The sequence below is a fragment of the Thamnophis elegans genome, chromosome Z (genome assembly GCF_009769535.1).
Source record: "Thamnophis elegans isolate rThaEle1 chromosome Z, rThaEle1.pri, whole genome shotgun sequence".
Classification (NCBI taxonomy): Eukaryota; Metazoa; Chordata; class Lepidosauria; order Squamata; family Colubridae; genus Thamnophis; species Thamnophis elegans.
The window spans coordinates 133358199-133384523 of NC_045558.1; the positions used below are offsets into that span (position 1 = coordinate 133358199).

General features: G+C 47.5%; 1 protein-coding gene across 1 annotated transcript in view; it reads left to right on the top strand.

Annotated features, from left to right (window-relative positions):
- Nucleotides 1–26325, top strand: part of RPGRIP1 (RPGR interacting protein 1) — a 61338-nt gene that overhangs the window by 22723 nt on the left and 12290 nt on the right. Inside the window, exons 7-17 of the mRNA XM_032236501.1 lie at nt 824–970; nt 3794–3867; nt 5615–5745; nt 10383–10519; nt 11449–11622; nt 16123–16240; nt 18072–18524; nt 19500–19669; nt 22030–22366; nt 24318–24484; nt 25512–25643. Coding sequence (XP_032092392.1) covers nt 824–970; nt 3794–3867; nt 5615–5745; nt 10383–10519; nt 11449–11622; nt 16123–16240; nt 18072–18524; nt 19500–19669; nt 22030–22366; nt 24318–24484; nt 25512–25643 — 2040 coding nt within the window. The remainder of the gene's footprint in view (nt 1–823; nt 971–3793; nt 3868–5614; nt 5746–10382; nt 10520–11448; nt 11623–16122; nt 16241–18071; nt 18525–19499; nt 19670–22029; nt 22367–24317; nt 24485–25511; nt 25644–26325) is intronic.

A 26325-nucleotide genomic window follows, 5' to 3' on the forward strand; every position in this document is an offset into this window, starting at 1 on the left:
CTGTATGCGCAGTGTGCATGTGCAAAACCCCCGAAGACTTTAAAGACAGGTAAGGAGCTTGGGCGGGTGGGTGGACCCTCTGGAGCATCGTACCGGAACGGTATCCGGTGCTCCAGGCAGGCTCTGGTAAACCCGTACTGGGGCGTACCGCCTGCAACCCACCACTCACTCACTCACACTCACACAAACACACACACATACACACATCCACCCTTTCATAGCAACAGGATTCTTGTAAGAAATGCTGGATTTGACACTGGGAGATGTACAGACATGGTGGCTCAGTGGCTAAGAGCTGAGTTTGTCGATCAGAAAGGTCGGCAGTTCAGCGGTTTGGATCCCTCACTCATAACAGAGTGAGCTCCCATTACTTGTCCCAGCTTCTGCCAACCTAGCAATTCGAAAGAATGTAAAAAATGCAAGTAGAAAAATAGGGACCACCTTTGGTGGGAAGGTAACTGCATTCCATGCACCTTCGGTGTCTAGATATGCCAGCCACATGACCACGGAGACGTCTTTGGACAGCGCTGGCTCTTCGGCTTTGAAACAGAGATGAGCAACGCCCCTTAGAGTTGGGACCGACTAGCACATATGTGCAAGTGGAACCTTTACCTTTAGATGTACAGAAGAAAATCAGTCCTTCGTGTCCTCTTTAATTTATAATCCTGCTCTCTTCTAGAAGGAGGTTCACCTCCAGCAAAGATCTTTCTCAATCATTATTTTTGGGGGCAGTAGATCTAAGAAAGAATCTCCTAGGCTGTCCTAGAGACCAGCTCTTATGAGCCCCCCCACACACCCTTTCTTCTCTTCTTGTCTACACCAGAGCCAAGATTCCTTGAGGTCAGCCAGCACAGCCTTGCTGGCTCAGCTGGATGATCTGAATGCCAACCTCAAGGAGAAGACTCAGAAGGTGACCATGCTGGAAAGCCAACTGGAAATCCTTTCACCCTTGCGGGGAACGCTGGACGAGGTGAGGAACTGTGGATTGACTACTGCCACGCATGTTCCCCGGGGGCTACCTGTGAAGATCCATGGGGAGCTTCAACTGATTCGAAGTGCTTGTTCTGACCCAGCTCCCCAAGTTAACTCCAAGATTCCTTTATAAGGAGCGTCAGCAGCCCTGGCAAAAAGTTTCTCTCTCACCGCAGGCTAACAAGTCCATCCGTCCGGAAGATGAACAGTTGTCTGCCACACCTATTCATCTCGGTTCCACCACAAATCCGCGAAGCCCTTATCCGCGGAGACATAAGTGTGAAGACTAATTCGCGCCGTTCTAAGCGCTAAGGAAAAACGCGACCCTACCGCGATGACATAATCGCGGAGGGCAAATCCGTGCATTCCCAAGCACTCAGTACCCTAAACCTAACGCTAAACCTAACTCTAAACCTAACGCTAAACGTAACGCTAAACCTAACCCTAAACCTAACCCTAAACCTAACCCTAAACCTAACCCTAAACCTAACCCTAAAACAAACCCTAAAACAAACCCCTAAACCTAATCCTAACCCTTACCTTAATTGAAATCGGCTTTCTGCCGCGGCGCCGTTTTAAAGCGCCCTCCTGTTGCCGCTCTGTTGTTGCGGCGGTGATGATGCGCGGTGATGACGTCGCGGCCTTAGCGCCGCGATTTTATCACCGCGATTTTGATGAGCGCGGTTTTGTCGTGCCACGATTCATCTCTGCCCCCTGCCTTTTATCCCCAGAGCTAGGGTGGAGCTCCGCTAGCAGTGGTAGCTCTTCCATCCTAAGGACCAGCCCATAGATTTCCACAGCTCTCCTCTCCTCTGCCTTCTGTGCATCCACACGTCAGGCACTGGACTCAGCTGATCCTCCTCTTCTTCATCAGCCACCTCCAGACCTGGGAGCTATTGACTCTCCATCTGAGGGTTGATGGACGGCCCAGACTCTGCCTCTGTCCAGGGGTGGGCTTCAAAAATTTCAGCAGTGGGTTCTCTGCCCGGTTGCAGGGTGGGTGGGGCCATGGTGGGCGTGACTTAGTCGGGCTCCTGCACCACGGTGAGTGGGGGCATATTTGCCTTCCCCAGGCTCTGGAGGCTTTCCTCGAGCCTATGGGAGGGTGAAAACTTCTTTCCCTGGGCTCTGGAGGCCTTCCGGGAGGCCCGTTTCCCCCTCTCCATGAGCCTCCGTGCAGGCCCCGCACTTACCTTGCATCCCAAATGGGATGCATGGAGACTCCTGACAGGTGAGGGGTGGGAGGGGCAGAGTAGGCGGGGCCAGCCAAGGGTGGGATTTGGAGGTTCTCCGAACCGGCCATAACATTAGCAGCCCACCCCTGCCTCTGTCTCTTTCTCTCTTTCTGCCAGCTCTATTCTTTCTTCTCCCTCGGAGCTCCCAGGTTGCCCCAATGCCAACCCTGACCCCCAGCCCTCCTCCTCCTCCTCTGATTCGATTGCGGGAGGGACCGGTGGCTGACAGGCCACAACAATTCTGGGGTCTTTCTGCTAGAGATGGGGTGTCAAACTGGTGGCCTACAGGCCAGTTGCATCACGAGCAGGCCACACCCACCCCAGCTCCGCGAAGGGGAAAAACATCACAATACATCATGTGATGGCAACGTGATGCAGCGAGTTTGACACCCCTCTGCTAGATGAAACCATGTAATGCCTATTTTATGACTGCTGCAGGAACTGCTGCTTTGCTCCGAAGTCCAATTCGAACTCTGGTTACTCCCCCTGAACAGTCTTCATGGCTTGTCTCCCATTACAAGAGAGTCCCCGACTTACAACCATTCATTGAGTCACTGTTCCAAGTGACAACAGCTCTGTGAAAAAGAACTTGTGACCATTTTTCCCACACTACGACCACCGACAGCATCCCCATGGTCACGGGATCAAAATCCAGATACTTGGCAACCGGTTCATATGCATGACAGTCCCGTATGTGTGTGCGTGCGGTTGTCATGTGATCCCTTTTTGCGACCGATGAGCAAAGTCCAAGGGGAAGCCAGACTCTCTTAATGGACATGTTACTAACTGAACCAATGCAAGGATTTACTGAACAGCTGTGACAAGGGAATGGGGCCAAACTCGTCAAACTCATTTCACTTAGCGACATAAATTTGGGGCTCAATTGTCATCATAACTCAGGGACTACCTGTATCTATAGAATCATCTCTCTCCACCACATCTGCTGTGCTCCATTCAGTTCTACATGGAGGAAACCAGAGGTGGTATTCAGCCAGTTCTGACCGGTTCTGGAGAACCGGTAGCGGAAATTTTGAGTAGTTCAGAGAACTGGAAAATACTACCTCTGGCTGGCCCCGCCCCCATCTATTTGCTGCCTCCCGAATCCCAGCTGATCGGAGTTCCTGCTGATCGGCTGGGTCTTCTTTTGTTGCCCTGCACAGAAAGCAGGAAGCAGTATCCTTCCCCAGCCATGCCCACCAAGCCATGCCCACCAAGCCATGCCATGCCATGCCCACTAAGCCATGCCACGCCCACAGACATTTTTTTTTACCGGCAGTAAAAAAAATGGAATCCCCCCACTGGAGTAAACCATAAGTGTCCTTGCTTCATCTGGAGTAAAAGGAGACCTAAGCTAGTATAAGTATCTTACTTTCTGACAATCCAAACCAGCATTTTTAAAAACTCGGCAACATTAAGATGTGTGGATGTCTACTCCCAGAATTTCCCAGCCCACCAGTTTCCGATCTGGGCCAGTCATCAGTAAACAGACGTTACTTTTAATGGGCCTTTTTGCACTTTTAATTGGTTTCTTCCTATTGGATCTGAAGTCCCAGGCAGACTTAGAATCCCATCTATTACTTTCTCAGTTCCAGGAGAGAATCCAAGATCTGGAAGCAGAACGAGATTCGTTGAAGGTGGATTATGACCGACTGTTGGACAGGTATCACACAATCAGTGGAACAACTTGCCACCAGAAGTTGAGAATGCTCTAACACTGGAGGTTTTTAAGAAGAGATTGGACAACCATTTGTCTGAAATGGTACAGGGTTTCCTGCTTGAGCAGCTTCCTGATACGCACACAATTAAGTCCAAAAACTCTATTTCAAAGGCTCTGAATTATATTCATTCACAGTCCATAATGAGTCCCAAATAGTTGTAAAGAGTCCTACAGTAGGCTGCCAAAGTCTTTCGGGTTAAGACTGATAAGCACCCACATTTATCTTCTTTGAAAACGCTGCCGAAGACTTAATTGGCAATTAGCTTAGCAAGGCCACATGGAGCAAAGAGTCCAAATGTATTTTCAGAAGGTAAACTGACCAGCATGAACCAAGTTGCTTCCTGCAAAGGCTCATGTGCCTTTGCTCCTCCCTTATGTCCTATGGGAAGGGCCAATCACCTCCAAACCTTATTCCCGAGTTGTCCCTTCTGTTTTAACTGTTCTTGCCTTCTGGCAGCTCTACACATGCATGCACTGGGAACAGGCTTCCCCTGTTCCTCTGCCTTGCTGATGTCCGACTCTGGAGGCAGCACATAACTCCCAGATGGCTCTAGACCCCTCTCTGGCTCTGACGCAGAGCCCGCGTCCAAGATTTCCCCAGACTCCAGGACTGGCCCATGTTCCTCCCCAATCTCCTCACTGTCTGACTCTGCTGCCAGCTCCGCAGGCTGCCAGCGGACCACAACAAGCAGAGGGCTGGACTAGGAGACCTGCAAGGTCCCTTCCAAGTCTTATAAATAATTCCTATTCTTTTCTGTTCTATTCCTATTCCTATTCCTATTCCTATTCCTATTCTGCTCTGCTATATTTCTATTATTCTATTACCCTACGCTATTCTACCCTACTCTACTCTAACCTAAACGTACCCTACCATACTCCACTCCACTCTATTCAGCTCTGCTCTATTCTATTCCTATTATATTTTACTCTATTCCTAGTCTACTCTGCTCTACTCTACCTTACCCTACCCTACCCTACCCTACTCTACTCTACCCTATTCTTATTCTGCTCTGCTTTACCCTACCCTACCCTACTCTACTCCTATTCTGCTCTGCTCTATTCTATTCCATTTATATTTTACTTCATTCCTATTCTACTCTGATCTGCTCTACTATACCCTACCCTACTCCACTCCACTCTACACTACTCTACCCTATTCCTATTCTGCTCTGCTCTATTCTATTCCATTTATATTTTACTCTATTCCTATTCTACTCTGCTATACTCTACCATACCCTATCCTACTCTACCCCACCTTACCCTACCCTATTCGGCTCTGCTCTGCTCTATTCTATCCCATTTATATTTTACTATATTCCTATTCTGCTCTGCTCTACCCTACCCTACCCTACCCTACTCCACGCCACTCAACTACCCTACCCTACTCCACGCCACTCAACTCTACCCTATTCTGCTCTGCTCTATTCTATTCCATTTATATTTTACTCTATTCCTATTCTACTCTGCTCTACTCTACCTTACCCTATTCTACTCTACTCAGTAATTAAATTGATTTTTGGAACATGAAATATGTCCATTACTCCTTCATATAGAGCTCTTCTTTAAGAGTTTAGGGATACCTTAAAAGTGCAAACCAAGACCTCCAAAGTCCCTTCCAACGGTGTTGTTCTCTTATTCTATCCTTGATTTTATTATTTTCCTTGATTTTCTATCAACATTATGTCAACAGTTACATCAATGCTCCACCACAAAATCTGGACCAGGTGCCCCAAAAGGACAATGGTTCATCTTTGGAAGATCAACTCAACTCAGCCTTGGCAGACAAGGAGATTCTAGAGGAACAACTAAAAAAAGAGAAAGGTAAGAGATGACACTAGAAGCTTGCATCGACTGCAGAATCTTTGTGCAAAATGCAAGGGAAACTTAATCAATTTTTTTAAATGCAAATTTTGATCAAGGGTATCTAAACATATCTACTTTGTTTCAAGAGGAAAATTCTAAGCAATGATGATGGAAAATCAGGGTTCAAATCAGTGGTGGGCTCCTGATCCTGTTCCAACCGGTATAGTTAGAACAGGTCCGGCTGCGTCCAGCTACTCAGCGAAGCCACACGCAGGCGCTGTATATGCTGTGCCCATGCGTGGAAGTGCTAAAGACTTAAAAGACCAGTAAGGAGCTCGGGCGGGCAGGCGGGCCCTCCAAAGCACTGTATACCGGAACGGTATCCAGTGCTCCGGGCAGGCTCTGGTATGCCCATACCGGGGCATACTGCCTGCAACCCACCACTGGTTCCTATCCTAGTAAGGATTGGGATTGTTCAGCTTTCTCATAGGACATTGTTTCTCAAGCTTTAAGAAGTGTGGATTTCAGCTTCCAGAATTCTCCAGACAGTCGTGGCTGACTTGGGAATTCTGGGAGTTGAACTTCACACATCTTAAGAGTATCTGGGAGGGGGGAGGGAGAAGGGGAAAGCAGAAAAGAAAATATTAAACATATATGTATATATTCAAGAACAAGACATAAAGGGGGGGGGGCATAACCAGGTTAGACTAGTGAAGGTAAGGGAGTAAGAAATGATACTAAATTATATTTGGGCTGACGGAAATACCACCCCAAGGAAACATAAACTGAGTTTTGAAATATACACCAACAATAGTAGAAAAATAAAGGGAGAGAGGGGGAGAGAAAGAAAGGAAAACGGGGGAAAGAAGAAAGAGGTAAGGAGAGGAGGATGGAAGAGGGAGAAAGAGCATTTGAGAGGGTAGGAAGGGGAAGAGGAAGAGCAGGAGTAGGAGAAGGGTAAGGAAAGAAGGGAGAAGAAGGAGGGAAGGAAGAGAGGAAGAAGGAAGAAAGGAAGAAAGTAGAGAAGGGAGGGAGGAAGAAAAGAAAGGGAAAACACGATGTTACAAAAGGAGGAAGGGATGGTAAATAAAGCAACCCAAATCGTACATTATAACTTATTAAATGAAATAATAAATGTACAAGAATGATAAATGTAAAGAAGAATACCAATTATGTGAATGTATACTTAAAATGCTATGTCAGAGAATAAAAAAAATAAAAATTAAGTAAAAAAAGAGTAGCCAAGGTTGAGAAACATTGTCATCTGAGATTCTAGATTTCATTGAAAAACCTGTATCTAGGCCAGTGGTGGGATTCAGCCAGTTCGCACCTATTCAAGAGAACCGGTTGGTAACTTTCTAAGTAGTCCAGAGAACCGATTGTTGGAAGAAATCTCCTTCTGTTTTTTTCCACTTTGCAGGGCTAATCCTGTAAGGAAGGCAGGAAGGAAACATTCTAGTGTTGTTTCTAGCCTAATCTTTATTGACCTGCTTACAGAAACTGCCCCTCCGATTAACTCTTATTACATTGTAACAGCTAAGGCGAAGCGCTCATCGACCTAATTAACCTTGAATTGGCCATGTCCATCCAGTCACATGACCACCGAACCCCACCTACCCAGATGGTCATTAGGGCAGAGAACCGGTTGTTAAATTATTTGAATCCCACCACTGGTCTAGGCATATGTGTATATACATGGCATCCCCAAGGCAAGGGTGATGTTACTGGCTAATCCTTACAAACCCGGAAGCACTTCTGTCAATGTGTCCAGAGTAAGATACTGTGTTTCCCCAAAAATAAACCCTAGCATGATTTTTCAGGATGCTCATAATATAAGCCCTACCCCACAAATAAGCTCCAGTTAAGATCATCAGCCAGACAAATGCATTTAGTACTTTAATTCCCTGAAAATAAGACCTCACCTGAAAATAATCCCTAATGCATCTTTCGGAGCAAAAATTAATATAAGACCCAGTATAAAGTGTTTTTCCAGTGAGACCGGTCTATCTATTTTTGTGTTGAATTTATATTTTACTGAAAAAGAAATAAAGAGAGACTAGCATAGATCTATTCAACCGATTTAGCTTTCATCAGCTAGCCCGAATCTGGGCTACTTACATATTAGGTAGATGTTCTGACCCCCTCCTCCGTCCAGTAACGAAAGCCGAGACAAGCTTTACTAGAATGTACTTTTAATAGCAAGAAGCCAAAATCTCGGTGGCTGAAAGCCAAGTAAACAAACAGATAAGGACCTTGGCAGCAAGTCCAACAAACCTTGGCAGCAATTCAGACAAACCTTGGCAGCAATTCAGACAAACCTTGGCAGCAATCCAGCCTGCCAAGGTAGTTATGTTCTCTTTAGTCAATGTGTTGACTTCTGCAAAAGGGGCGTGTCACAAGCAGTCTTTTTTATAGTCTGGAGAGGAGCCTAATGACCATCAGCTGAGCGCAATTACCTCCTGTAATTGTGTAATTGTTCCTGACGCCTCGTAGCTCTTTGATGGCGTGCATCCAGGAACAACTCACTGCTGGCTTCTGGATCACTCTCCCTTGTCTCCTCCCCACTGGTCCAAGGCTCAGGCGCCACCTGGTTGCCAACCAGTCTCTCTGCACCCTGCTCGGAGTCGGAACCCTGTCCAGGGTCCTCCACATCCTCCAGAGCCGACTCATAGGGCCCCTCGCTGTCAGAGTCTGGTGGCAGCTCCAATGGCTCCTGCTGGGCAATAACAGGTAGATATATTAACCTCTAAGCCACGGCCTCTCCTCATTTTGTCAGCTATACCAGGGGAGAGAGTAAGTGTTTTTCCAGTGAGACTGATCTATCAGGGCAAGCTGGTTGACCCATATATGGAATGGTCTTTTTAAAAAAAATAGCTTTTATTAAACATTTTAACCTTTAAAAACAGAAAACAACAACAACAACAAATACAGAAAAAACAAGACACACATAACAATATAAAATAGTTTTACAGTTCTTTATTCTACATTGCCTTCCTATCGGTTTTAACATCTGTAATAGTGTAATAACAGTTATACTCACAGTTGTAACAATAATAATTTGTTCATGTCATCATTACATTTACATTATGGTCAATACTTTAGGTTTGATAGTAATTAGTAACTTTAGTTACTTTTTATTCGATACTAGTTTAGAAAAAGCAAAAACAAAAGACTTCTATTTCCTGTTTTGGCTTCTGTTTTCTAGCCACTTATATATTCTATTCCATATTTTATAATAATCCGATACTTCTATTCCTTTTAACTCCATGGTCTTATTTTAGGGGAAATGTGGTTAGTTTGAGTTTGGTCATTAGTTCCGGAAGTGAGAATTTGAATTGATTTGTTCAATTTGGTTGTTTTCTCGACTGTTCATCCTATTCTCAATAGTCTTCTCCAACACCAGAGTTGAAGACTATCAATACTCTTCCCATCTGCTTCTTCATACACACAGATGTACTGTCAGAGAGTGCACAGCATGACTACTACAGTATTTTGAGACAACCCAGGAGCAAAATATAGTACACAGAGGTTTTGTCTTTTAAACAGTGGTTTATGTTGTGGCCCAGCAGGAGCCGTTGGAGCTGCAAACAGACTCCGACAGCGAAAGGCTTATGAGTCAGCTCTGGAAGATGTGGAGGACCCTGGACAGGGTTCCGTCTCCGAGCAGGGATCTGAGAGGCTGGTTGGCCACCAGGAGGCGCCTGAGGCATGGAGCAGTGGTGAAAGCCAAAGGGAGTGTGCTCCTGACGTCAGGCCTTGGAGCAGTGGGGAGGAGACAAGGGAGTTGGTCCTGGATGCCCGGCAACGGCGGGCAGATAGACGTAGAGAACAACTACGCAGGTACAGAAGATAATTGGACCCAGGTGGTTGTAATTAGGCTCCTTTCAAGAGAGTATATAAGGAGAGACTTTGTGAGGAGTCTAGTTGCAGGATTCAACTTAATTATCAACGCTGGAGAAGCTGTTATCTGTATCTGTTGGAGTCTGGGTTGCTGCCAAGGTTCTTTATCTGTTTGTTCGTGTTTGGGTTTTCAGCCACCAAGATTTATAATCCTGCTAATAAAGTGTTGTGGCATTCCAGCTAAGCTTGTCTTGGCATTTGTTATTGGACGGAGGAGGGGGTCAGAACAGGTTTATATACAGGACATATATACATCCATCCATACATACACATGCCAGGCAAATACTAGGCAATCAATCAATCTTCAACTCTACATGGAGAACTACAATGGAGATAGATACATGAGGAGAGATAACACAAGGAGAGAGGAGAGACGCTCTCACATGGTCTCCCTTATATATATAGCTTCTTAAAGTGGCAGTAACCCTTGGTTGTAAACCAAGATGATCATGTCATCATCTTGGTTTACAGCCTTACAGCAGCTGGTCAGCTATTAAATTGTCATTACCCTGACATGTACACATGTATACACACACACACACACACACACACACACACCTTTTTTCTATACAACGCTCAAGGCGACTCACAACAAATAAAAATCTAATTGGTAAAACTTAAGAATAACAACAATGTCATAAGAATGCATCCTCTTCAATGAAGAGTTTGCCGATTGGCCAAATCTAATCAACACTTTGGATTGGATTTTTAAACGCTTTTAAACTATCCTAATTCTTTTCCTCTTGTTCGACAAGCTCAGAATGACGCTCTGAAACAGGAAGTCGACTCTTTTCAGGGGCGGGTGGTCATCTTGGAAAGCCAAGCGCGGGAGGAAACGCCTCAGTCCAACCCAACTCAACCCAGCCCAACCCAACCCAACTCAACAACTCAGGTAAGTTGTTACGAATCCGGCTTGAGCAGCAAAGGTAACAAAGTTTGAGCAAAGTGATTGGTGGTTTTGAAGCCCGTTTGTCTGTAACTCGATCTGAGAAGAGTTCTTTGAAGGTGCTCGGGTGTGAACAAGCGCCAGTGGGCTTGCAAACTCGCAAAACACTTCAATACAGAATAGGAAAGCAGACAATACCAAGATATTAAAGTGGGTAGTGAATGAGTGATTGTGTTTCCTGAGTGGTAAGCCCTCATGTTAAGTTATTTTGACAGTTCCAAGCATGTTAAATTCCATATTTTGCTTTCTTTCTGTTTCTGCCCCTTCCTTTCTTCCTTCTTTCCCTTCCTCCCTTTCTTCCCCCTTCCTTCCTTTCTCCCCCCCTGTATTCCCCTGCTCCTTCTTTCCTCACTCCTTCCTCTCTCTCCCCCCTCCCCTCCTCTTCTTTCTTCCCTTTTCCTTCCTCCCTCCCTCGCTCATTCCTTCCTTTCTTTCCTCCATTTCTTCTCAATCCTTTCCCCCTTCCTTCCTTCTTTACTTTCCTCCCTCCCTCTCTTCCTTCCTTCCTTGCTCCTTCCTTCCTTCTTTTCCTCCCTTCCTTCCCCCTTCCTTCCTTTTCTCCCTCTCTTTTTTCCTCCCTTCCTCCCTATTTTCTTCATTCCCTGCCCATTCCTTCATTTCCCCTCCCTTCCTTTCCCCCCTCTCTCACTCCTTCCTTCCCTTCTTCCCTCCTTTCCTCTCTTCCTCCCTTCCTTGCTCCTTCCTTCCCCCTTCCTTCCTTCCCTCCCTCCCTTCCTGTCTTCCTTCCTTCCTTGCTCCTTCCTTCCTTCCATCTTCCTTCCTTTCCTCCCTCCCTCCTTCCTTCCCCTTCCTTCCTTCCCTCCCTCCCCCCTTTCCTTCCTTTCTTCCTTCCTTCCTTCCTCCCTTCCTTCCAGAGCCTTCCAGTAGACATTCCAGAAAGAGACCAGGAAAAGATGGAAATCTTCATCCAGGACAGCCTAAAGCGACAACTTCACGAGGCCGAGGCTGCACATGCGGAGACGGTGTTTGAACTGGAGAAGACACGCAACATGGTCATTTTGCAGCACCGCATCAATCGGGATTATCAGGTGCAATCCAAATATCCCCATCATCTAAGATGGGGGCCCTGGAGGATTAGCAATACATACAAATAAAATGTTACATGAGCAACAAAGTTGTTCTAAGTGTATATTTACAAGTCCCTAGTTAGATGAACAACGTTCTGTCTGAGGTTAAGCTTGGATAGAATCCAATTTTGCAATTTGCATTTCAGTTAAATATACATAGGACTTATTGACCAACACTTAGGATGCGGAAGGATTTGCTAAGGTCCATGATATCACCAACTCTCATCTCCTAGTTAACAGCGGTCACGAATTGGTGGTCCACGAGAAAATTTGGGTAGTCCACAGAAAAATTATTTGCATTTTTTATATCACACTAAATCAGGGGTCCTCAAACTATGGTGCTTGGGACGGATTCGTGCAATGAATGTTTGTGTTGCTGCAGAGAATCTCTCCCTTCGGGGGTCTTTTTGTGCAGGTCGGAGGGGAGGCAGAAATTCCAACTTGGGGTCTGCTTCAGCCTCCTGGTCTGGGGCTTTGGGTGAAGGCTGGAGGGAAGCATTGCTGGTGGCAAAGAGCTGGAGGGCCTCGTTCCAGTAGGACTGAATCATGGCCTGGAATTGGCTGACCATCTCAGCCCACTGAGCCTCCAGGCACCAGTACCTGGCCTTGAACTGCTGCAGCTCTTCCCTCTGTGTGGAAAGCCTATGCTCGTAGTCCTCAGTGAGGTGCTTCTGCTGAGCCTCCTACTTGGTCAGATCCAATTTGAACTGAGCTGTTTTGCCAACTCTTTCTCATGGTGGCTGCTTAGCTCCAGCAACTGCTTCCTGTTGGGGCCCTAAGGAGCCCGGGCAGGCAGGCAAGGAGTGGCAAATAGAGGCTGGCGAGGTGCCCTTCAACATGAGTGATATTGAGTTGGCCACACCCACCCAGTCACATGACCACCTAGCCACGCCCACCCAGCCAGTCCTTAGGCAGATCATATTAGTGGTCCACAGGATTTAAAATTATGAATTTAGTGGTCCCTGAGATCCGAAAGGTTGGTGAACCCTGTCCTAGAAGACCCTTTCCGCATCTGGCATCTTCCCTGGCTAATGACCAGGTCAGTTGAAAGGATAATCATTGTCAGAGGACACCAGCTGGTGAATTAATGGTGAAGAAACTATTGACTAATCTACGAAGCAAATAGGGGTGGAATGATGAAGAAGTTGATATGAGTTAGCAACAGCAAGAGAGAGATGTTGTGATGGATGAAACACTTAGATTAAATAAACATGATGTAAGGAGTTACAAGAGTCTAATCAAGAAGCACGAAAGACTTACCAAAAAGTCAGTAAGTTGAAATTCAAAAAAGGGTAAGAGATGATGGATAAATATAGAATACTTCTCAATACGGTGGCTATTTCATTAAAAGTTAGAAAAAAGAGGTAGAAAGTAGAAATGAGTGTTACTGACATATAATAGAATACATTATAATTACTTCATATAAACAAATGTTAGAAGTTGAAAGATTATGATTACCGTATTTTTTGGAGTATGAGACGCACCAGAGTAGAAGACGCACCAAGGCTTTGAAGAGGCAAATTAAAAAAAAAAGTTTTTGCATTCTGCAAACTTCACCAAAATGGCCCATTTTTTCGCAAAAACGGGCCCGGTTTTTTTTTTTTTCAAAAAAAAGGGGGGGCATGAATAGCCTTTAGGAAGCTTGTAGAGTGCTCCTGAGGGTTGGGGGGGGGGCAAAAGGTGAGCAAAAAATGGCCCATTTTTCACTCATTTCTGCCCTCCCCAGCCCCCAGGAGCACTCTATAAGCCTCCTAAAGGCTATGCACGGCCATTTTGGAGAAGGGGGGGGGGTTCGGGAGGCAAAAAATGCTGTATTCAGTTTATAAGACACACCCAGATTTTCAGCCTCTTCTTTGAGAGAAAAGGATGCGTCTTATACTCTGAAAATACGGTATGCATATTTAAATATTATTATTAGTAGTAGTACTGTACCGTGTTTCCCTGAAAATACGACAGGGTCTTATTTTCATTTGCCCCACGAAATATGACCGTGGGCTTATTATCAGGGAGGGCTTATTGTTTTGGGGTTGCTGGACGGCTGCTCTCTTGCGAGCGGGCTCCTGAAGAGCCAGGCACAGCCTCAGGGGTGAAACAGCCATGAGTTAATCACGCTCATGAGCAGCTGCCCAACCAAGCCACGTGGCGCTGTGCCCGCCCCCCAGCTCCCGTGGCTTGGCACATTCGGCCGCTCTAGGAATGCTCTCTATGGTGGGCCTGCTGCTGGAAGACTCTCTGTCCGGAAGACTCTCTGTCTGGCAGCCAACCCCCCATAGAGAGCACTCCTAGAGCAGTCGATGCTGGAAGACTTGGCAGCCGATTTTTGGAGTTTGGAAGTTATGCTTGGAGCATGGTGGCGGCGGTGTCCTGGGAGAGCTGTGCAAGGGCTTGGTGAGGCTTGGGGCAGAACAAGCGCTCGTGCAACCCCCCTCTCCAGCCGGGCAGAGCTCCATGCACTGACCTAGGGGATATCCCTAATGTGCCAAGCCATGGGAGCTGGGGAGCAGGCACAGGGCCATGTGGTTTGGCGCCTTAGTGATACCCCCTAGGTCAGTGAATGGTGCTCTGCCCAGCTGGAGAGGGGATTTGCCGGGCGGCTGCTCATGAGCATGATTACCTCATGGCTGCTTCGCCCCTGAGGCTGTGCCCGGCTCTTCGGGAGCCCGCTCGCAAGGGAGCAGCCACCCGGCAACTCTCCCCTCTGGCCAGGCACAATGCCACTCCCCAACCTAGCAGTATCCCGAAGGCGGCAAGCAATGTGAGCGCCTTCCCCCCAGCTCCCACGGCTTGGTGCTTTCGGGATAACGCTAGGTCGGTGAGAGGTGCTCTGCCTGGCTGGAGAGGAGGGATTGTCCAGGGGGTTTATTTTTGAGTGTGGGCTTATATTTTTGCAAACGTGAAAAATGTGGCAAGGCGTTAGTTTCGGGACAGGTCATATTTTCGGGGAAACACAGCATATTGACCCAGACAATACACTATTCACCAAGCATTTATGGATGTTAAAGAAAAAACTATAAATAATGCCTTTCAGTCCGGTTTCAGGCCTGGCTACAGCACGGAAACTGTTTTGGTCGCACTGATCGATGATCTCTGGCAAGCCAGGGATAGGGGTCACTCCTGAATCCTAGTGCTCCTTGACCTCTCAGCAGCCTTCAATACCATCGACTATGGTATCCTTCTGCGATGGTTACGAGAGGTGGGAGTGGGAGGCACCGTCTTACGGTGGTTCTCCTCCTACCTCTAGGACAGGTCGCAGTCGGTGTTGGTCGGAGGGCAGAGGTCGACCCTTAGGCCCCTCAACTATGGGGTGCCGCAGGGTTCGGTCCTGTCCCCCCTCCTATTTAACATCTACATGAAGCCCCTGGGTGAGATCATTTGACGGCACAGGATTAAATACCACCAATATGCAGACGACACACAACTGTATTTGTCTGCCCCGTGCCAACTCAGTGAAGCAGTAGAAGTGATGTGCCAGTGCCTGGAGGCTGTTAGGTTCTGGATGGGAGTGAACAAGCTTGCACTCAATCCCGACAAGACCGAGTGGCTATTGATGCTCCCTCCAAAAAATGGTCCAGCTACTCCATCTCTTAGCCTGGGGGGTGAATCCATACGCCCCTCAGAGAGGGTTTGCAATTTGGGAGTCCTCCTGGATCCACAGCTGACGTTAGAACATCATTTGTTGGCTGTGACCAGTGGGACCTTTGCCCTGGTTCGCCTGGTGCACCAATTGCGACCCTACCTGGACCGGGAGGCCCTTCGGATAGTCACTCACGCCCTCGTGACCTCAAGACTGGATTACTGTAATGCGATCTACATGGGGCTGACCTTGAAGAGTGTCCGAAGACTTCAGTTAGTCCAGAACGCAGCCGCGCGAGCAATTGTGAGTGCACCTAGGTACACCCACGTTACACCTATCCTCCACGAGCTGCACTGGCTGCCCATTGGTCTCCGGACATGCTTCAAGGTGCTAGTCGTTACTTATAAAGCCCTTCATGGCATCGGACCTGGGTACCCGAGAGACCGCCTCCTGCCAATTACCTCCCAAAGACTGATTCGATTGCACAGACTAGGCCTTCTCCGGATTCCATCTGCCAGCCAATGTCGGCTGGCGACCCCCCGGGGGAGAGCTTTCTCTGTTGCAGCTCTGGCCCTCTGGAACAAGCTTCCCGTGGAGATCCGGACCCTTACGACCCTCCAGGCCTTCCGTATAGCCACTAAGTCCTGGCTGCTCTGGCAGGCCGGGGGCTGTTGAAGTATCCAGCCCCACGGTAACTATGAATGTTGTTGTATTTTTAAATTGTTGTCTGTCTTATTTATCCCCTTTACCCTTTTTATTGTAAGCCACCCGGAGTCCTTCGGGAGTGGGCGGCATACAAGATTAATAAACTAAACTAAACTTATAGATATAAAAAGAAGTTGGTATGGGTTGTAGTTTGAGTCTCTTGACGGCTCTTTTGGTTGGAGGTGGAGCTGGAGAAGGTGCTCACGCAGTCCAGACTGGACAAACAGGAACACGAGGAGCAGCAAAAGCAGATGGACCAACTTCTGGACCTGCGCAACGCCCGTATACACCAGCTAGAAGGTAAGCACTGCTCCTTTTTAGGTATTCCACAGTTCAAGACGGATTGGAAATATTGTCCCAAAGGTGCTTTTTCAGGAGGCAACTGGACTTTCTGGTTTTTCTTTTGAAGACTGTGATGATCCAGAAGTACTACCGTATTTTTCGGAGTATAAGATGCACCAGAGTATAAGACGCACCAAGGTTTTGGAGAGGCAATTTTTTTTTAAAAAAAGGGTTTGGCATTCTGCAAACCTTCCCAAAACGGCCCGTTTTTCACAAAAACGGGCCCATTTTCTTTCCAAAAAAAGGCATGAATAGCCTTTAGGGGGCTTCAGGCTGCTCCTAGGTGGTGCCCCCCCCCAAACAAGCAAAAAATGGCCTGTTTTTGTGGGGAAAAAAATTGCATGCATAGCCTTTAGGAGGCTTACAGAGTACTCTTGGGGGCTGGGGGGGGGGGCAAAATTGAGCCAAAAACGGCTTGTTTTTTCACTCATTTCTACCTTCCCAAGCCCCCAGGAGCTCTCTGAAAGTCTCCTAAAGGCTACGCATGGCCATTTTTGCAAAGGGAACAGGGTTTCGGGAGGCCAAAAATGCTGTATTCACTGTATAAGATGCACCCAGCCTCTTATACACTGAATATTCACTTTTTAATACACTTTTTAGCCTCTTTTTTTTAAAGAGAAAAAGGTATGTCTTATACTCCAAACAGCTCCCTTGGGGTTAGTCAACCCTCTTGCCCTATCACCGTGATGGCAAACCTATGGCACGTGTGCCAGAGGTGGCAAGCAGGCCCCTCTCTGTGGGCACATGCACCATTCGCCAGCTGATCTGGTTTCCGGCACTGGTCTTTGCGGGCACCGGAAATGGCCCGGAAAATGGCCCAAAAACAATCTGTTTTTTGGAGTGGCATTTTCTGGGCTCTTTTCAGGCCATTCAGGGGCTGTTTTTTGGGGGGGCTCAAAATGCCCCCCAAACAGCTTGAAACTGCCCCAAAAATGGCCGAAATCAGACAAATACAGGCATGCGTGTGCTGGCCAGCTAGTCTTTGAGTTTCCAGCACTCCAACACACATACATGCATGAACGTTCCGGTTTGAGCACTCAGTGCCGAAAAGGTTTGCCATGACTGCCCTATCACGTTTAAAAAAAAAAGGTTTTGTGTGTCTTGACGTGCTTGCTGTGACTGTTGTTTTGTGAATGTGGAAATCCCCTTCCTTGTCAACCACTGTGTGGCATAGCTACCTATAAAGCCCTACATGGCATCGGACCTGGGTACCTGAGAGACCACCTCCTGCCGATTACCTCCCATAGACCGATCATATCTCACAGGTTAGGTCTCCTCCGGATTCCATCCGCCAGCCAATGTCGGCTGGCGAACCCCCGGGGGAGAGCCTTCTCTGTTGCAGCTCCAGCCCTCTGGAATGATCTCCCTGTCGAGATCCGGACCCTTATGACCCTCCCGGCTTTCCGCAAAGCCACCAAGTCCTGGCTGCTCCAGCAGGCCAGGGGGCCTGTGAAACATCCAGCCCTGCGGAAATTGTGAATGTTGTGGTTTTTTTTTTTAAAGTGTTGTCTTTGTCTAGTCTTCCCACTTCCCTTGTCTATTGTGAGCCGCCCAGAGTCCTTCGGGAGTGGGCGGCATATAAGACAAATAAATACAAATACAAATACAATAGCCCCACAAGATCAAAAGAGCATATCTGTCAGTAGGCGGCCTTCTGCTCCATTGAATCTGACGCCGAAACCTAATGACTGCCGACAGAGATGAGTTGGGTTCTCTTGAGAATTCCTTCCGAAAAGTCAGGTGAATGCTTGCGGGGAGCTCTTAAGGTTTTCTGTGTCTCTTCTCCCAGAGAAGTTGAAGGGCGTGGCATACGGAACAAGAGCTGTCCGACTTCGGCCACCTGATAGTGACGTTGACGATGAAGGAGTCCCTAGCAAAGTTCTGAGATTGCAACATGGCGAGAATCTCTTCGAGTTGCACATCTCAGGGGCAATTCTGTCGGCCGAGGCCATCCAACTTCTGGGAGACCCCGAACCCCTCACCTTTTGCACCTATGCCTTCTATGACTTCGAGACCCACTGCACGCCTCTGGCCAGCGGCGTCCGGCCCCACTACGACTTCACTTCCCAATACGTGGTCCGGGTTGACCCCTTCTTCATGCAATACTTGCAAGGGGCCACTTCTCGCCTGGATCTCCACCTGGCCTCTGCTGTCGACCACACCACCCTGGCCTCCTGCTGGTTGCATTTCGGCCAAGTGCTGAACAGGAGAGAGCAAGTTCGTTGCACGGCAGTCTTGCGTGGTAAGAAGAATGATTATGATCCCAAGTCTCCCATCATGATTATGATCCCAAGTCTCCCATCAGATGGGATTTGACTTCCATAGGAATGGAATGGCATAGGCATAGGAATAGGAATAGGAAAAGAAGAGAATAGAAGAGAAAATATGGAATGGGGTGGAGTGGAGTGGAGTGGAGTGGAGTGGAATGGAATGGAATGGAACAGAACAGAACAGAATAGAACAGAAAATATGGAATATAGTGGGATGGACTGGACTGGGCTGGGCTGGGCTGGAATAGAATAGAATAGAATAGAAAATATGGAATAGGGCGGGATGGACTGGACTGGACTAGAATAGGAGTAGGAGTAGGAGTAGGAATAGAATAGAATAGAACAGAACAGAATAGAAAAATATGGAATATAGTGGGGTGGGATGGACTGGACTAGAATAGAATAGAATAGAATAGAATAGAATAGAAAATATGGAATAGGACGAGCTGGGCTGGGCTGGAATAGAATAGAAATAGGAATAGCATAGCATAGCATAGCATAGGAATAGGAATAGGAATAGGAATAGGAATAGGAATAGGAATAGGAATAAGAATAAGAATAGAATAGAATAGAATAGAATAGAATAGAATAGAACAGAACAGAATAGAACAGAACAGAAAATATGGAATAGAGTGAGATGGACTGGACTGGACTAGAATAGACTAGGAATAGGAATAGAATAAAATAGAATAGGAATAGGAATAGAAATAGAATACAACAGAATAGAATAGAATAGGAATAGAATAAATAGGGTAGGGTAGGGTAGGGTAGGACAGGACAGGAAAGGACAGGATAGAATAGAATATAGAATAGTATGCTTCAGTTTTCAAAAACTGTGATATCTGTCATGTTGTGTTCCAAATGATGATGATGATGGTCCAACTTTTACCTTATTCATCCAAAATGTGCCTTTCTTCCCAACTGCTTCCCTACCCTTATCCCTCCAGGTCCCAAAGGCGAGGATTATGGCTGTTTGGAATACGGGTTGAAACTTCACTTTCCGTTCAAACAGATTTCGCAGCTGCCCCACCCGCAAAGTCAAACACTGACCCATCTCTCTGCTGGAGCAGGAACTCCGGCTGTAGCCCCACAGAGCTGGCAACTGCAAGGCGACAGAGTAAGGAAAAAGGAGGTTGATCTACTGTTCAAGAATATAATCTGTGGTCAGCGTTTAAGCCTTCTTGGTTTGTATCCTAAAAATTAGGAGCAAATAAGCCAGAAAGGAAAAACCCAACCAAAGAGGAAACCATGAATCAATCCTATGAAAAAAACTATTTTACAAAGTTTTCAAATCCCCCTAAGTAGCCTATTAGTAATACTAGTCGGTTGGATACCTGTGCTTCACTACAGAACTGGAACAGCAGTAGGTAGCATTCTTCACCATCACGCTCCATTATCCTGTAGCTGTAAAAGGCAGCAGCAGACACAGTCTTCTTGAGAGGAACCTTGGTGTTTGGTTCGCACTGAGGCAGGGGTGAAATTCAGCAGGTTCTGAGTAGCTCAGAGAACTGGCAAATACCAGCTCTGGCTGGCTCCAGAGTGGGGAGGGAATGGAGATTTTGCAGGATACTTCCCCTGGAGTGGGGAGGGAATGGAGATATCCTTCCCCTGGAGTGGAGAGGAAATGGAGATTTTGCAGTATCCGTCCCTTGGAGTGGGGAGAGAATGGAGATTTTGCAGTATCCTTCCCCTGGAGTGGGGAGGGAATGGAGATATCCTTCCTCTGGAGTGGGGGGGGAGGAATGGAGATTTTGCAGTATCCTTCCCATGGAGTGGGGAGGGAATGGAGATTTTGCAGTATCTTCCCCCAGGAGTGAAGAGGGAATGGGTATTTTGCAGTATCCTTCCCCTGGAGTGGGGAGGGAATGGAGATTTTGCAGTATCCTTCCCCAGGAGTGGGGAGGAATGGGGATTGTGCAGTATCTTTCCCCAGGAGTGGGGAGGGAATGGGGATTTTGCAGTATCCTTCCCCTGGAGTGGGGAGGGAATGGAGATTTTGCAGTATCTTCCCCCTGGGGTGGGGAGGGAATGGAGATTTTGCAGTATCCTTCCCCAGGAGTGGGGAGGAAATGGGGATTGTGCAGTATCCTTCCCCTGGAGTGGGGAGGGAATGGAGATTTTGCAGTATCCTTCCCCAGGAGTGGGGAGGAAATGGGGATTGTGCAGTATCCTTCCCCAGGAGTGGGGAGGAAATGGGGATTGTGCAGTATCCTTCCCCAGGAGTGGGGAGGGAATGGAGATTTTGCAGTATCTTCCCCCAGGAGTGAAGAGGGAATGGGTATTTTGCAGTATCCTTCCCCTGGAGTGGGGAGGGAATGGAGATTTTGCAGTATCCTTCCCCAGAAGTGGGGAGGAAATGGGGATTGTGCAGTATCCTTCCCCAGGAGTGGGGAGGGAATGGGTATTTTGCAGTATCCTTCCCCTGGAGTGAAGAGGGAATGGGTATTTTGCAGTATCCTTCCCCTGGAGTAGGGAGGGAATGGAGATTTTGCAGTATCCTTCCCCTGGAGTGGGGAGGGAATGGGGATTTTGCAGTAGTATCCCTCCCCTGTAGTGGGAGGGAATGGGGATTTTGCAGTATCCTTCTCCTGCCATGCCCACCAAGCCACGCCCACAGAACCAGTAAAAAAATTAGAATTTCACCACTGCACTGAGGTCTATTGATGTAATAGCCGTCTTCTCCACAGCACATCAGAGGGTACTGGAGAGCATCATAGGCATGGTATAATTATTGTGTTCCTATTCAGAGTCAGAAACCCACTTATTAAAACCGGCAGCAAGACATTACCGTAATTTTTGGAGTATAAGACGCACTTTTACCCGTTAAAAGAGGGTGAAAATAAGTTTCAGCTTGATTAGTACAAGCAGCTGATTGTCGGTTGGATCCGCCTCCCAACCATCAGCTGGGTCAGTCTGCAGGGATTGTCATTGCCTATTGCTGCCACCGTGCATCCCCTTTCGGGCTCCAAATACTCCATTTTCCATTCATTCGATCCCCAGAACGGATGGAAAATGGGGCATGCAGAGGCTGAAAATGTGGTGTGCAGAGGCTGAAAATGGGGTGTGCTGGCAACAATAGGCTATGGCAATCCCTGCAGCCTGAAATAGATGATCGTCTGGAGGCCAATGCAAGCTTGTGCTAATCAGTCTGTGCTGAAATTGAAACTGAAAAACGATGTTTGCTGCCAGGAGGCAAATTGCTGAGAAGCCGAAGCAAAAAAAGTTTCCTTGTGCTAATCAGACTAAACTGAAACTGAAACAGGCTGTTTGCTGTTTGCTGCAAGGAGGCAAATTGCTGGGAGGCAGAGGCATATTTTTTTTCTTGTTTTCCTCCCCAGAAGCTAGGTATGTCTTATACTTCAGAGCATCTTATACTCTGAAAAATACAGTAATATTGTCAGACCTGAAGAAACTGTGAACTGGACAACTGCTTCTGCTTCCCTGCTGCATTACTGCCATTCCTTTTTCACCCCTTAGAAGATCGAAGCCGGAAGCCGGAATGAGCTATACATCCAGATCAAGAGCTGTGCCAATTTGAGAAGCCGTTGGATTGGCTCACAGCCCAGCCCGTATGCCATGTACCAGTTCTTCACCTTCCCGGATCACGACACGCCCATAACCCCAGAAAGCAACCACCCCAACTTTGAAGATGTGAAGAAGTTTACTCTGCACATCACTCCCGAGTTGCACCATTATTTGCTTGTGGAGAGTTTGTGTGTCTATGTGTTTGACGATGAGGAAGAGGAACCTGGAAGCTACTTGGGCAAAGCCCAGATCCCACTGGTACCGTTAGCGCATGGGCATGGCATCAAAGGTGAGCGCAACAAAAGATACTACATAAATTTAGCCTTGCTTTCTTGAACCGTCTTCTGTGCTAAACGTCAGGGTTCTGATGGATGCCCTAATTAAATCATGAGCCTCGAGCCAAGCTTCAAAAGAAATCCAGTTATTTATTAGGAGTAACATGTCGGCACGTACCCAAGTGAAGCCAACTCTGACCCTGTGTAATTTATGGCCCAATTATGACCCAGTTCCCCCCTCCCCCCAGGATGTGTCATAAATCACATTCTCCAACGGAGCACATTCGAATGATCTCACATGTAGAGATCATTCCCTGCTCTGACTGCTGTGGTAAACCTGGGATACAGCCTTGAAAGAAATAAGTCTAGAATGTGCACTTGTCTTTTGCTGCCATACTGTTTCATCAGTTTCCCATCCCCCCTTCCTATGGCAACTCGAGAGCAGGCTAGGGATGCTTTGTGAGTTGGCACTAAACCCTTCTGGATCCAGGACAGGGGTGTCAAACTCAAGGTTTGTGGGCCGGATCTGCCCCTCCGGATGCTTAAATTTGGCCAATCGGGATGCCTGGAAACAGCAAAGGACTGGCCTACGGTGCTCTGCAAGCTAAAACGGAACTCGGGGGAACTGCTCCCACCCCCTGAGATCCATTTCTGCTGGCAGAGGGCTGCAGGAGGCTCTTGTGGCTGAAAATGGGGCATGCATTTGAGCATGCAAGAAGGGACAGGAAAGGAGAAAGGGAAAGAGGAAAGGGAAAGAAAAGAAAGAGGGGAAAAGAACAAGGAAGGAAAAATAAGGAAAGAGTGGAAGGAAGGAGAAGGAAGAGAGAAGGAAGGAATGAAGGGAGGGAGGGAGGGAGGGAGGGAGGAAGGAAGATTATGAGATGATTGAGGATCTCAGGGAAGTCCTGCCTTAGCACTTGGTGACCACGGGTGCCCCGACATGAGGGACATTGAGCTGGCAATGCCCACCATAGCCACACCCAACCCTGGCCATGCCCACCTTGGCCCTCCGAGGTCAAACAGAACCCTGATGCAGCCCTCAATGAAATCGACTTTGACACCCTGATCTAGGACAACAATCCACAGTTTGGAGGCTCTCCAGGCAGCTTGAGGCAGTGTGATGGCTCAGTAGTTATAACTGAGCGGTTAAGTGATGGCTCAGTGGTTAAGGCTTTCCAGCTTGTGGGCTGGAAAGGCAACAACCCAGGTTCAAGACCTAAGCTCTGTCCTCTCCCCAGTTCCTGCCAACCTAGCAGTTTAGAAGCATGCAAATGTGAGTAGATAAGTAGGTACCACTTTGGTGGGAAGAGAAAAACTCTCTGTGATGACATGCTGGCCACATGGCTGTGGAAATGGGACACCTGACTCAATGGCCTTGAAATGGAGATAAGCACCTCCTTCTATAGTCAGTAACAACTAGCGCACTAAAATTCACAGGGAGAGGCCTCTAGATAAATAACAACCCCCATTACCACAGCCATAATGTCAGTGTTCCAGGTAACACATCCACCAAAAGCAGAACTCAGAGGTAGGTAGATTGCTCAAAGAACTTGTTTATTGGATACATCCTATCGGCACCACTGGTGAAAACCAACTCTCAAGTTTCCTGCAGTTTTAGCCTCAGTCAAAGAGCAAATGTCACAGGTCACATTGTCCAATTAAAATAGTTTGTGGGCTGCTTGGTCACTGCTCTCCCACTTCAACTGCAAACCTGTTGGGATGACCTTGGTTCCCACAAGAAAGCTGTTTGTTTTGACCGCTAGCCAGTCCATCTGCTTCTCCCTCCCTTCCCCAATTTAGAATTCGTGGCAGCTATGAGGCAGCAAAAGATGGCTCCAGACAGGTTTGCTTCAGAGTTGACAGCAAGTTTTGGATGCCGTAGGCTTCACCACTTCCAAAACTAGAGCCTGGATCCAGATGTTGTTCCAGATTCAGATGTTGCCTTTCTCCCCCTCCTCTCTCTAGGAGATTTTGACCTCATGGATCCTACGGGGAAGCCCAATGGCTCCATCCACCTCAGCCTAGAATGGAAAGCCCTTTATATCCCTCCTGAAGATGTTCGCTACAAGGCCATCCAAGCACGTTCCTTGGAGATGCAGATTGCTGATGAGCAAAACCTGTTGCACAGACAGGTAGGGCAAATATCCGTAGCTCAGGTGTAGGATGAGGATGGAGATGGATTCACTGAGCTTGCGAGTTGCTTTCCGAACATTTAGTTCCCAGGCTAAGTAGTAGTTCTACTGAAGATGTTACCTAGCCTGGAAACAAACTAAAAACAACAAAAAAGGAGAAATGTTTCCCCTTTTGCATTTGAGTATGTAAGAAGGGACAGGAAAGGAGAAAGGGAAACAGGAAAGGGAAGGATGGGAAGATGGGAAGAGAGCAAGGAAGGAAAAATAAGGAAAGAAAGGAAGAAGGAAGAAGGAAGAAAGGAGAATGAAGAGGGAAGGAAAAAGAAGAAAAGGAAGGAAGGAAGGAAGGATATAATAAAAGTGAGGGGGGGTCCGAGAGAAGTCCTGCCTTAGCACTTGGACATCACAGGTGCCCCCAAGATGAGTGATGCCCACCCTGGCCCCCCCAAGGTCTAACACAACCCTGAAGCAGCCCTTAATGAAATCGAGTTTGACACCCCTGTTATAGAGCAAAGATTTGTAAGATGTTCAAGGGACGCAGTGGCTCAGTGGCTAAAACACTGAGCTTGTCAATCAGAAAGGTCGGCAGTTTGGCGGTTCGAATCCCTAGTGCCGCATAACAGAGTGAGCTCCGGTTACTTGTCCCAGCTTCTGCCAACCTAGCAGTTCGGAAGCACATAAAAATGCAAGTGGAAAAATAGGGACCACCTTTGGTGGGAAGGTAACAGCATTCTCTGTGCCTTCGGCGTTTAGTCATGCCGGCCACATGACCACGGAGATGTCTTCGGACAGCACCGTCTCTTTGGCTTTGAGATGAGCACTGCCCCCTAGAGTTGGGAACGACTAGCACATATGTGTCAGGGGAACCTTTACCTTTAGGTACATGTTTCAAATGTAATAAATAATTTCGTAAAGTCTGCCCAAGATTTGGGGGGGGGGGCATAAAAACTGTCACCTTCCAATGTCAAATGTTGGTGCAATTGCTAGAGAAAGAACTAACTCTTGTCCTTCGAAACCTTCCTTACAGGTGACTGAAAAACACCTTCAGAAAAGCAGAAGGATAAAAAATGAGCTGGAACTCCTTTCGGCCCAAGTGATTCCAACACGAGAACTCAAGCGAAGAAGGATAAAGAAGAAAGTGGTCAAAACTATCCCCAAGGTAAAGAGAGCCAGCTGGTATAGTAGTTAAAGCACCAGGTTAGAAACTAGGAGATCTTGAGTTCTAATCCCACATTAGGCATGAAAACTGGCTGGGTGACTTTGGACCAATGACCAGGAGACTGGGAGTCCTAGTCCCACCTTAGGCATGAAAGCTGGGTGGGTGACTTTGGGACAATGACCAGGAGACTGAGAGTTCTAGTCCCGCCTTAAGCATTAAAGCTGGCTAGGTGACTTTGGGCCACTGACCCAGAGACTGGGAGTTCTAGTGCCACCTTAGGCATTAAAGTTGGCTGGGTGACTTTGGGCCAATGACCAGGAGACTGGGAGTTCTAGTCCCACTTTAGGCATGAAAGCTGGGTGGGTGACTTTGGGCCAGTGTTCGGGAGACTGGGAGTTCTAGTCCCACCTTAGGCATGAAATCTGGCTGGGTAACTTTGGACCAATGATCAGGAGACTTGGGAGTTCTAATCTCACCTAAGGCATGAAAGCTGGCTGGGTAACTTTGGGCCAATGATCGGGAGACTGAGAGTTCTAGTCCCACCTTAGGCATAAAAGCTGGGTGGGTGACTTTGGACCAATGATCAGGAGACTGGGAGTTCTAGTCTCGCCTTAGGCATGAAAACTGGCTGGGTGCCTTTGAGCCAATACTAGGAGACTGAGAGTTGTAGTCCTACCTTAGG